Here is a 13,273-nt window from a genome sequence, read left to right as displayed (position 1 = left end):
GTGTCCAAGCAGAATGCTTACCTACTCCTCTGTGAAATATTGCTAAAGTTCCGTCTGCTAGTGCAACTAATACTATTCCTTTTACGTGTCTAGATAAGAGAAAGAGGCAAAATGTATATCGTGAGGAACCTGGAGCACAGAGCTCATTAAGTCTTCTCAGCACTACCCCTACACACACACCCCAACCATGCCAGTGCTCTCTTCCCCTTTAAGTAACAGGTGATCAGTGCTTTCAGAGCCACAATGCGGGCTGTCTATCCAAGGTGCATATATAAGTGGGAGTCTATTGAAACTGTTCCATTAATTAGTATATCCAGAAATGGTTATTGTACTGAATCAAATTTATTTAGCGTGCCTCTCATATTTTAAGCAATTAAAACTATTTTATTGGCCAAGTACAAAAGAACCTGAATCCACTTTTTCACAATGGGAGAGTTTCTTGAACTTTCAGTTTTGTAATAGGATATGCTTGACCACAAACAAAGCTCTTGCATTTCATAGCTTAAGCTGTGGTATATATTGCACCATGCGGGAGTTCAAGCAAACGAAATAAAATGGCGTGCACACACAATGGAGGACCACTCAGCAAATCCCACGGGCTGGGGTCCCCCCACATCAATTAATGTTTGTGATAGGGGAGATCTGTGCACAGAAATCCATCTCTATCCAGAGGCTTGTACCACTGAGATTATGTGAAAATCTACTTGTACACTTTTCCTTCCTAACTTACAGGAGGTATAAAATCTCTGCTATGAACATCTCTAAGAAGGAAACCCAGGACACATTCATGATTGGAAACAAATACAGCCCATTTGATTTCCTTGGTGACTTAATACCAACTCTTCTCATTTTCTTCTTCAAAAAATGGAAAATATCAGCACTTCACAGAAGGCAGTTCTTAGAATAATCATTTTCCACTCAGCAAACTCTATTTAACTCTACTGTAAATGTCATTATGGAAATATAAATATTTTGTAGCAACTTACACTATGCTGAGAATAGAATCTTTAAGTTTAATTGCATGAACACATTTCCTCCACTGAGCCACTGAAGAATGAACATATAAGCTGCAACGATAAAGTCAGAATGAATTAAAAATTCAATATCCCCAAACCCATGTTAACAATTAAAAATGGCAATATAGCTGCCTTGAGTGCTAATTTTGGCAGAAAGGCAGGGTTATAGATTAAATAACTAAATAAATGTATAGCTCTTGGCTTTAAAAAAATATCACAGTAACAGAAGAGACACTACAAGCTGGCTTAAACATGACTGATTTGCCTGGTCTGTTTTCCCAGAAGCATCTAATTCTTTTTGGCTTTGCCAATGCGCTACCCAGAGAACTTATCCTGTTTTTAATGCTAAATGGATGTTTTAATTCAAATTGCTGGTGCTTACCTTTAAAGCCCTCTATGGGTTGAGACCTGGGTACCTCAGGGACTGCCCCCCTCCCATACATATCACCTATGTATTGAGATTGGTTCTGGAGGCCCTTCTCCAGCTGCAGTTTGGCAAAGGTAACAACCAGGAAGAGGGCCTTTCCAATGCCCTGCTTATGGGATGCTCTCCCCAGGGACGTTCACCTGGCTCCAACTCCTATGTTTTTTTTGTGCTAAATAAGGATACTTCCATTCTCCCAGGCCTTTTTTTAAACCTGAAATTGATTTTATTTGCTGTTCTTCTGTATTATTACAGAATTGTGTTATTAATTAATTGTGTTATTATAAATTGTTTCTCTGCCCTGAGAATATTCATATGGAAGAATGGCCTATACATCTTCTAAGTAACAACAACAACAACAACAACGGCAATACTTAAGTTGTGTTTTGTGACCCACCCAGAGAGCTTTGGAAATTGGGCAGTATAGAAATGTAATAAATAAATAAAAACAAATAAATAAATAATAAAAAGGGTATGTGTCTGTGTCAATGCTATAGCTCCAAAACCATAAAAACTACATGCTTGAAACTTGGCACGCATACTAAGGGGACCCTAGGGGTGTGCATTTCAGGGCTATTTGGTTGTTAAACAACATTACTTTTAATTAATTTAAATGTGCTCATGCGTCTGAAGCCTCCAGTAGCCTCTTCAGCCACTAGGTGGCAGACTTCCCTAACCAATGCATAGCATTGCGGTTGATACAGTTTGAAGCCAGGCAGGAGTAGTCCAAGGGACAGAGTTATACAACTGCTCCTCCCACTTCCTGTGGGGTAGCCCACCTCAGGGGACTGGAGTGGGCAGACCCCTCCCTCGGGGCGGTAGGGGTGCCAGTGTCCACGGCTTCACTCAGATGGGGTGGGCACAATATGTCCAAGCCTGCCAGCTGCATAACTTTGCTTGACAATTTTGCCGTATCAGACAAAGGACTATTCCAATCCATATGGAGACGGGTATGTTTGCTAGTCTTTTAATAAATATAAAAAGGGATCAGACCATTGAACCTTTACCACAAAGGTTCCTTTTGATTTGGTGTGAAGGAGAAATCCAAATGGGTTGTGCAAGGTGTTGGGCTTAAGGAAAGGCAAGCATCATGTGACCTAGATTACAGTACTAGCTTGATGCTGCGAGACTCTTCCCTAGTTCTGTTCTGTGACTGAGCGCGAGACAAAGTATAACCCGAGGGAACCTTTTAGACAGAGAAAAAGTAGAGCGCAATCCCCACCCCCACCCCAATTGGGCCTAGCAGAAGCTGAAGTAAGGCAAATGAAATCATCAGCGTAAACTAGGATCTGCAGCTAGCTAGGCCTTGTGTGTGCGTCAGCCACTTGGTTAATTGTGGTTTGGATGCCGCTGTCACATCAAACTAGAAAGAAATTTCATGGTGAATGTCCATTGTTCCATTCTCCATTTAGCATGAAGGAGGCATCCAACAGTGGGAGTGCACAGGCTAACCTAATGTCTAGGGAGGGATAAAAGTGGCTGAGTCTATGAGGCAGGAAGAACACGCTGTATCACTCTTCTCCCAAAGGCTGTGCAGGTGTTGGGCCTAAGACATAGGTTTAACCCTGTCTGTAGAACTGAAATTAATTAACGCCTGCCATCTCATAGTTGACTGTTCTGCATCTGCACCATTTGATGAACCCTTTCCATGTTGTCATGTGTAAGTGTACAGTAGAGTTTTCTAGAGCAGTGGTCTCCAAACTTTTTTGATCACGCACCCTTGTCAGTAAAAAAAAATTTGAGCACCCCCCCGATATCTGTATATTTATTTATAAATTATAATTTGTACTACTGTACTAATATATTATGTACATTATAAAATATACACAAAAAAGAGAAATTAAAAAAGGATGAAATAAACAATATTTTAAAATAATTGATTTTATTTACTAATGGTACAACCCCCCTTTTTGTTCTCACTAAAAATAAATAAATATATATATATATACACATTAGTGAGAGCAGTGTGATTGAATATGCCTAATTATTTTTGAAAATCTTGGTTTAACACTTTGTGATACCATGATTCGAAGGTCTGGTTCTAAGTTCAGTTTATTTCAGTACTTGGTTTTAATGGCTGTCATAGCTGAAAAAGACACCTCACAAAGATACATAGATCCAAATGGAAGAAGTGCATCTTTGGCTACGCTTACGCATAATACTCATTTTTCAATCCCATCCACCAATTATGCAAAGGTTTTTGTTGAAATTCAGCTACTAAATTTCCATCTTCCCTGATGTCGATCAGTTATTCCTGCAAACTAATCTGAGGGTGTTGAATGTTTTTATTTTTAACCAATGGGTTCAAAACCCACTGAAAATCTTTGCTTGGAAGATATTGAAACCGGTCAGAAAATTCCGTTTCCAAGTTTTTTAAGTGTGCAGACATGAGAGTTTTTATAGGTGACACACTTAGATCGTTTTCGGCAACAAAAGCACATACCGATGGAAACGTTTCCAAACATCCATTTTCAAAGCGCTCTTTCCACAACACAAGTTACTTTAGAAAAGCAGTTACTTTTTCACTCATCGTTAAAACGTCATCTTTACCTTGAAGGGACAGATTAAGCATGTTGATTTTTTCAAAAACATCTGCTAGGCAGCATCCTACTGGCAGCCATTTGTCATCACAGAAAAGGTCGGCAAATGTGGAACACATCTGCTTCCCTTCGGCAGGATGGCAGCTGCTCCGGTGCTGCGGCCGAGCAAGCAACTACGCCTTCCTCTGCTGTGCCTGGCAGAGACTGGCGCAGTTGCTCTCAGAGGCTGCAGCAGAGGCAGGGTAGGACTACAGCAGAGAGAGAAATGCCATGGAGCTCCCCTCTTGGCTCCCATCCCATCCTGCTGCCTCTGCCACTGCCATCATTGCACACAACGGCAGCTCATCAGGGCAGCAGAAGGCTGCTCAATTATCAGGTGGCTCATGCACCTCTATGGATCATCCTGCGCACCCCTTGGGATGCATGCAACCGCTGTGGAGACCACTGTTCTAGAGGACAACAGGGTATGGATTACTTCTGCTGGGTATCCAAGTTTCAGGAAAGTGTCCCTTTCATATGCCAGGTCACTGGGCACAGCCATGCAGGATCTGGGTGAGTGGGGTGTCAACATCTATAGGAATAATGGGGATTCCCATCTGGGAATCTGGCAAACACGCCCCCCTGTGCCCGCACCCCCGAGCCCCTGCTTCTGCTCACCCCCTACCCGCACTCAGTGAGAGGCCTGCACTCACCCCGGCAGCCTTGTCGAGCTCCACTGTTGCCATTTTTTGAAAAATAAAATGGCGGTCGCAAAAATGTGCATATTTGCGTTTGCACAAAAATTCACATTTCTGTGAATGTGCATCTTTGTGTGTGCGAAAATGCACATTTTGCAAATGCACATATTTGCATGTGCATGAAAAGTGCATTTTGCAAAAGTGCACATTTTCACGCATGTGCATTTTTGTTGTTGTTCAGTCGTTAAGTCTTGTCCAACTCTTCGTGACCCCATGGACCATAGCACGCCAGGCCTTCCTGTCCTCCGCTCTCTCCCGGAGTGTGCTCAAGTTCATATTCATTGCATCGGTGATGCTATCTAGTCATCTCATCCTCTGCCGTCCCCTTCTCCTTTTGCCTTCAATCTTTCCCAGCATCAGGGTCTTTTCCAGGGAGTTTTCTCTTCGCATTAGGTGGCCAAAATATTTGAGCATGTGCATTTTTACGCATACGCAAATATGCGCATTTTTGCGATCACCAATTTATTTTTCAAAAAATGGCGACCACGGAGCTCAACGGGGCCACCAGGGTGAGTGTGGGCTGCTCACCGAGCATGGGAGGGGCTCCAGTGAGGTCTGAGGATTGGCGAGCGGGGGCTGGGGCTGGGAGGGTGCCTGAAAACCCGGACAGGGTGGGTTCGCACATCCCTACTCCTGACAACAAAGGTGCCACAGGGGTGTCTACAAAGACGTTCCTTCAAATTCTTCATTGCTCTCCATGGGACTGAATAGAACCTCTGGGTAATACTGGTGGCTTTTTTACTCTGAGGGGAACAGTCCACTCTGATGGAACTACCTCATCAAAGGATGACAGAAATATCACTTCTCTGGTGGAGGCTTTAGATTCGGGGAACACAGATGCACCTGTGCCACTGGTTTTAGACCTAAAGTGGACATGGCTTTAGAGACTAAAAGCAGAAAATCATTGTTATTAATCAGTCTGGAATTAGGTATTTCATCTAGCAGACTACAATCTGGCCACTCTCCGTCCTCTTTTCACAATGGATTAAGGGTGGGCAGGTCCTGAGGCAGAGATCAGGAGTCCATAAGGGATCTGATTAACTCATTATCCTCCTCTTGCTGCCTACTTGGCAAGGGTTTATGATGAGTAAGCAACCTCCCTGATGGTAAAAGGTAAGGACTCAGTGGCAGACTCCTCTGAGGAGTGGATAAGGACTGATTTAGCCGGTTTAGTTGAGATCTTATATCTAGATGCAGTCTTGGATTTAATTCCTTTCCCCCCTTTTGCCTTTAGTGGGGAGAAGTTGAAGTCTCTGAGGACAGCTCCTCTTGTCTGTTTATGAGAACGACTGCTTTTTATTTTGTTGGAGGAGCTGATCACTTAAATAACTGATTACAGCTTGGTTTATTTTTTGCAGAAATGGATCCTCCAGAATAAATTAAGGGAAATCTGGGGTATCAGAGTCACTAGAAGAAAGTAGCTCTGAAGATTCCAAAGTCTGAGCACCAGAGCAATGGAGGAGATTAGCAGAGCAATGGGAGAGGTTTCCCTTTCAGAGGTTTGAGTAAAGTCATTCTCTGGTTTGTGCTGCCGTCAGATGGTCCAAGTCTGAAATGCAATGCATATCCTCCTCTGAAGATGGCGCTGCATTTCTGGTGTGGAAATAATGGAATCAGATTACTGATGGTGGTCTGATCACACACCCCTCGCTGCGTTCCCAACCCTGTTTCACCGATAGAAGGATCAGATTGTAGATGTGGCTACTGGAGTTTCTCTGCTGCCAGATTATTTGGAAGGCGGCAGCAGCTGGCATGTATGGACTCCAGGCTGCATGGGCAAGAAGTCTCTGCCTGAGCCATGGATGAATGCACATGGCGGGCACTCACAGAACGAGTCCCTGTAGCAGCTGGAGTGCTTCATTTGTTTGCTCTTAAGACATGAACTTGCTGTGTTCCTTTTTCCTTGGTAGCACATGGAGGTAGCACATTTCCCCATGAGAGTCCTGGCCCAAAGGCAGGATAAAAAGACAACAGCGAGAGACAAAGAAAATATGCGTTTTTAAAATAGGAACAGGAGACAGAGGGAAAATGAAAATGGACTGAGCCGAAAAGAACGTAATAAATTTCGGAAGCAGTAAGACAAAAGTATTAAAAGGTTATGCTCTAGAAGGTAGTGCTCTTGAAGGTAGTGCTTTAGAAGCAAGGAGCTGAAGTAGTAAGCTCAGTCCTAAGCAAAAGGCAGGAAAGAACAGGGGAAGAGTCTTGTAGTACCAATCCTAGTATTGAAATTTAGGTCTGAAGACACCTGCCTTTCCTAGACAATAGGAGGAGACATCCCACTGGTGGATGCCTCCTTCACACCAAACCCAGAATTGTACCATTCCACATTATTTTAATAGTGAGAAAATAAATACAAAGTCAAAGTACTATGACAAGTAAAGGCCTCTTATCCAAATCTGATTCCCAAATATCAGCTTTAGTTAATTGGGTTGAAAAGAAAGAATCGCACATCATTGATTGCAGATGCATACCACTGATTACCAAAATTGATCAGTGACTATTGATAAACTCCAATTTATGTTAACCAAGTGAAACCCTCATCTGAAATTGTAATTCAGAGATGACCTGTTGATGTTTCTTTTTTAAGACAGATATTTACTAGTCTTATAAAAGGAAGAACTGAACTAATAACTAAAGTATTCTATTAGCAAAACAGTTTGGAATTAAGGTTCTTGGCTTTACCACCCATTCTGTGCTCCAAGCCACATTGTAGGTAAAAGGCTGCTCATTTTCTGCGCTTCTTCTCTTACGAGATCCTGCTCATTTGGCAATACAGCAACATCTTTATACATGTGTGATTCATTGCTGAAAGAAGGAAAAAAATCGAGTAGGTAAAAACTGTACTCAAATACTCTTTAGTCTCCACATTCTAACACTAAGCCAGACTAAGCCAAGTAACATACCAGGCTTCCACAGCAAAAAAAAAAAAAAAGATTCCTAACACAGAATCTGTCAAGGCATTAAACACCAAGGCTGAATAAGATTAGAATGAAAATGTATTTGAGTTGTATCCCACTTTTCCTCAAAAGAGCTAAGAGTGATGTACACCACCAAATTCTTATCCTCACAACCAGTCTCTGAGGTAGGTTAGGCTGAGAAACATAGAGAGATCATTTATCTTTTTACAATTTCTCTGTGAGAACTCTCTTTACTTCGACCACACATGTGCACACCTATGGCTCGACTGGAATCCACCTGGAGAAAAGCATTCAGCGTGGTGGCTCCCTTTCTGTGCAACTCCCGGCCTCTGGAGCTCAGGCAGTCACCAACACTGACTGGGTTCAGACAACATGAAAATCCACACCCAAGTGTGGGTTGTCGTTGAACCATGGGTTTATCATGTTGTCTGAACCCAACTACGCTAATAAGCCATGGTTTGTTAACCACAAACAACCCATGAAGAGAACCCATGGTCTGTTGTAGGGTTGTGAACTGTGGGTTGTTCATGGTTAACATGGTTTGTTAACACGGCTGGTTTCAGACAAAACGATGACTCACGTTTCAACAACAACAACCCACGGTTCAATGACAACCCACACTTCACCCTTGTGTGGGAGTTATTGTGCTGTCTGAACCCAGCCATTGTGTTGTTTTCAGTCACTACTGAAAACATCTTTATTTCAAGAAGCCTTCTTGATTGACCAGCCATGGTTTTTATTGGCATCCTGGTTTTTTTTAAGCTTTTATATGTTTTATTATTTATATTAATAATATAAATAATTTATTTATATTATTTATTATTATTTATTTATTATTTTATTATTTTCCTCTTTTATTCATCACTCCAGAATCTGTTTAGATGTGGGGCTGTATACAAATAAATAAACACACTACAGTCTCTACCAGAAATGGAAGGTTGAATAAACCCTTGTTTGGCCACCAAGTACACAAAGGGTTTCCTATAAATGCTTTACGATCTGATAAACTCGAAAGAAATTACTTGAGTAACTCATTAACAGGTAAAATGTCTTGAAAATGGTTGCCATATGACCTATAGCCAATGGCTAACACACCGACGTACTTGTTGTGTGCCCTTTAAAAACTGAGAGCTCAAAATGCCTAATCAATACAAAGCAGAGGTAAAACATTTCTAATAGAAAAGCAGTGTAAGCTATTTCTGTCTTGAACAACCACTTCACCTTGTTAATACAAAACCAGGCATACCTGGGCTGGAATGCTGGAGAACCCTCTACAGTATCTTGGACTCCCAAAGGATCTGTGAAGACATGCTCTGTGTAAACTCCAGTCTGTGCAATATCTGCTACTTCTTCTCCAGAGCCAGCATTGACTTCTGTTGCCTCGGTTGCTTCTTCTGCTGTCTGAACATTCTCATCTACTGCATCATTTTCAGCTGCAACATCTGAAGTAAATGTTTCAATGACAGGTGAACTTGAACGATCACTCAGCTCCCTGCTGCTATGAAGCATCCATGCATATATGTACGCTAATTACTCTATCCTCAGCTTCTTCCAACATTCCTTTCTGTTTCCTTTACTAAGCAGCCATATGTAAACTAAGGCATGTAGAGGAGCCAAGCAGCAGAATTAGCCTTTGTCATCTGTTCGCTATGCAGCATCGCTGCATGCCTGCTCCATCCCTACTGCAAATAAGACACTGTCTCCTCTAAAAAATCCACATGCTTCTTTGTTAAGCTCAAATGGGCGATAAGCAAGTTGCTATCTGCTGCTAGTGATGTACTTTTTCATGCCCTGAATATATAAGAAAGAAGAGTCTTTGTTTAAGAAATTGATAATGCTCTCTTTAGGAATTTACTAGTGCAATGCTCTTTACTATTCTTCAAGTGAGAGCCACCTTGGCAAAAAGAAAAATCAGTGTGAGAGCCACCCTTGCCGCCCTCCCCCCGCCGTGTCTGTCTCCCCTCCGCCACCTACCCATCATGTCTGTCTAACACACACACGCACACCGTGCCATGTCTATTAGCTACTGCCAGCAGCTAATAAAGCGGCCAGGCTGGTCCTGCCCCACTGGAAATTCCACACCTCTTATAGAATGCAGGGGTATGGTATTTTCCCCTTTCACACACACCAATCCTGAGACTGGAGAAAGGAGAATTCCAGTGGCCGCCAGGAACATGATTCTACTTGAGGAATTCAAGCAGTATTTACTAATGGCTAATAAACTGAATACTGTGTTAGTAATGACTCAGCAGTTTTCTAGGCTACATCAAGCCACATGGGGGTGGGTGGGATTGTGAATGTTTTCAATACCTGGCTGTTTATTTGTCTCAGGGGAGGCACCATTGGCACTGTGGGTAGAAGGTCCTATAATACCTTCTGCTGTACAACCAACTACTGTGATTCCTCCTAACAGACTATCTGTTTCTGCTGAACTGTTGCTATTCATGCTGCCAGACAAGGATGACTTGTCCACCACACCCGAATCTGGTTCTTGTGAGCCTTCTTCTCCTGTAGGATAGTCAGTTTCCCGAGCCCCTGAAAGAAAATATGAAATATCATTCAGTATCTTGGATGTAGCTAACAACTCAGTGCTCTTTTGGGGTGGGGGATCATTGCAAGCTAGTTTACAATTTGTAATATATGAACCAAATAAAAATGATGAGAACCAAAGCATGATTCACATAGCTTGCCCTGCAGAACTCTCAGTGAAGTATTCAAGATAGATGTGAATCCAGAAACCAGGCATTTGGAAAAAGTAACAGCTACATGCATGGTTGGTTTGATATAAAAGGTACAAACAACAGGCAGTATCCAAAGCTGGCAGTCTACCACCAGCACTCATTTGGTTGTGCTAGTGGGAATGACCACTAGTGCAACAGGAAGCTAGTACTTCCTACAACAGCCCAGGAAACTAACCAAAACTAGCGTTCCCAGAATGGGACAGGTCAATGGAGCTCCCTTCTGCAAGTTCGGCTGACTTGTTCTGTGCCGCAAATGCTAGTTTCGGTTAGTTTCTGGCTGCTCTAGGAAGCACTAGGTTCCTGTTGCGCTAGTGGCTGTTCCCGCTACTGCAAGGGCAGTTCAGATATTGCCCAAAGCAATTCATTCTTAGTTTGCAGAGATACAAAGGATTGTTTCTAATCCTCAAGTATTTAACTTTACTTGCCTAGTTACTATGACTCAACTGAAAACAGTGAACGCAACTAAGGTTGCAATCCTATACTCCCAGGTTAAGTGTGTAAGTCCCACTGATTTCGATGGTAGAAACCAAAAATCTATCAATTTTGATTCCTCTCATTTCTTATTTTTCCAATCCTCATTTCATTCTATCCCTTCTCCATATCAGTTGCGATAAGTTTTTTTGAAGTCTGCATGAAAATTCTTCTGCGTTTTTGTGCACATATCTCTTACTATATGCATTTTTGGTATACGTTGTCTAATATATGTATTTTTGCAAGGTTTACTTTATGTAATGCTTTTTGTACATTTTCTTCCATATATATATGCATTTTTGTATGCACCTCTTTATTCAGAGAACTGCACTGCAAATCCTGAGAACTGCAATTACCAAACCGTAACTGCATCTAGGTTCACATGTTGATGTGGAAGTGCAAATGTGATTAATTTCTTAACAAAATGCAAACTGATTTCCCCACATCCCTATTCTTACTTCTGAGCTTACTTCCGAGTGGATGTGTATAGGATCAGGCTGTAAAGCAGCATATCTGACAGCAAAGTATTCAAGTGTTGGTATGGTGATGACACATCTGTGGCCAACCTGGGTTTTCATGTTTAGTTCTTAGAAATAATTTACAGCACATGCTTTAATAGAATTAAGGCTTCAGCCATCTGGTCCACAGAGAAATGACTCCGTATGTAAGAACAATGTCATAATGCCAAGGCTCGCAAAGAGAATAAAGTAGACCTCTTTGTCAATGCTCTCTTCTGAGCTGTAAGAGCAACCGCTGGCTTCTTTCAAAAGTTCAGCCACTAAATGGATGTTTTTTTTCACTTTACAGAGCAAGTTACATCTTATGTAGCAGAACTGACCTAGCCAAGAGATACGCCAATGGACAATTTAAACCTTATGGCCACCTGAAATGGCCCTCTGCCCAGCTGAATTCAATAGAAGAAGGTGCCCGGCATCTCCATAACAGGTGGAAACAAATCTGTGTTAACTCAGATAACCGCTACTCTGCGACTCTTACCTGGCACACTAGCTATACAAAGTACATGAGAATTGCAAACAATGAAACTGTCTAGGATGTTTCCTGGCTGGTTAGCATCTACAATGATAACTTTTGTAGCAGAGTGGGTACTAGTACAGATCCAAACGAGGCTTGATAGTTCTTCCTGATTTTTCAGCTCTTTCTGCTGGTCCTGTATAGGGAAAACCAAGACCGACCAATGTAAATGTATTGCTACGTAACAGATGGTGTAATATTAAAGTGTGCTATATCCACCTCCTTTTTTATGGTGCCAGATGTGTTCGCTACAAACGCAGACCAAAATGGAAAATATCCATTTGTACAAGCAACCAGAATTACCTGTTAATTAAGCAGGTTGTTTCACGTGTAATATTGCCCACATGATTTTCATAACCATGCAAAATTTCAGTCAAAACATACTTTCACAAACTAAACTGAACAGACGCGGCATTTCTGGGGGGAAATGGGTCACACCTTCACAGTCAAGCAATTTCGCATACATAGACATTTGTTTTCTTGTCCAGTCTACTTGACCAGTACAAAGGGTTGGAACTACGTACATACGCTTCTTGTGGAACCTAGAAGCTGACAGGAGTGACCCAATGCGACAAGATGTTGTGAAAGCGGGTGAATCAATGGTTCGGCAAGTAACGCAGGAAGTGGTCCTATGACTTGACAGCAAGCTAGTGTGATGGACCCCACAGCAGACTGTCAGGCTCTTCTCAAAACTATCAGCCACAGCCTATGTAGCCCAAGTGTCAGCAAGTTGTTGATCCTGTTTGGGTGCACCAAGGATCGAAGGCACGGCAATGATGCTTTCTTGCTTTTCCGCTACCTACCAGGCATACTCCATCTCCTTCAGCCAAGTTATTATGGCACCCAGAACTATACAGGTGTTTTTGGGCAGGGGCGGGGGGGCGGGGGGGAGAACTAGTGCAAATTATGCCTGAGCCAAAGACTAGGATCCTGTGCAACACATTTTGTGCTAGAACATTACACTATTTAGATTGAATGAAGCTTTGAGAACAGTCAAGCCAGTGCCGATACTTGTTTAAATTCATGACCATAAATTAAATACTTTTATTTTAAATTACGAACACAATACTGAAGTCTTCCATTTAACTGAAACATTAACAAGGCTTTTAACGTGGTTCACATTTTGACAGTATCTTTGATCTCACCTTAAGTTCTTGATCTAATCTATCCAAACTGCTCTGAGATGCGCTTCTCTGCTTGCTGCTGTCCACATCTACGGCGGCGACGTCATTGTAGAACACGCTGGCACCAACCACTGAACCTCCATCTCTCGTCTTCCCTCCTGATAAGTTCACTCCTACCGCACACCACAGCTTAAATATCAAGGAAACTTTATTTTAAAAAATCCTTTGGTAAAAAACAGGGTATTTGATTTTATGAAAATAAGTGTCCAT

The 13,273-nt window shown here is 42.1% G+C and overlaps 1 protein-coding gene across 7 annotated transcripts in view; it reads right to left on the bottom strand.

Moving 5' to 3' along the window:
• Positions 1 to 13,273, bottom strand: part of SPAG9 (sperm associated antigen 9) — a 109,019-nt gene that overhangs the window by 15,377 nt on the left and 80,369 nt on the right. For all 7 annotated transcript variants that reach the window (XM_084837923.1, XM_084837924.1, XM_084837925.1 and 4 more), the window contains 7 exons: positions 13,025 to 13,192; positions 11,844 to 12,015; positions 9,946 to 10,170; positions 8,882 to 9,077; positions 7,400 to 7,522; positions 987 to 1,067; positions 22 to 89 (listed from right to left, as the gene is read on the bottom strand). In XM_084837923.1, the coding sequence (XP_084694049.1) occupies positions 22 to 89; positions 987 to 1,067; positions 7,400 to 7,522; positions 8,882 to 9,077; positions 9,946 to 10,170; positions 11,844 to 12,015; positions 13,025 to 13,192 (1,033 nt within the window). The remainder of the gene's footprint in view (positions 1 to 21; positions 90 to 986; positions 1,068 to 7,399; positions 7,523 to 8,881; positions 9,078 to 9,945; positions 10,171 to 11,843; positions 12,016 to 13,024; positions 13,193 to 13,273) is intronic.

The sequence above is a fragment of the Heloderma suspectum genome, chromosome 2 (genome assembly GCF_057233095.1).
Source record: "Heloderma suspectum isolate Gila_16-S chromosome 2, 16-S_ref, whole genome shotgun sequence".
NCBI classification, from domain to species: Eukaryota; Metazoa; Chordata; class Lepidosauria; order Squamata; family Helodermatidae; genus Heloderma; species Heloderma suspectum.
Note: the sequence above shows the minus strand (reverse complement) of the source record. Positions and strands in the feature narration are given on the sequence as shown.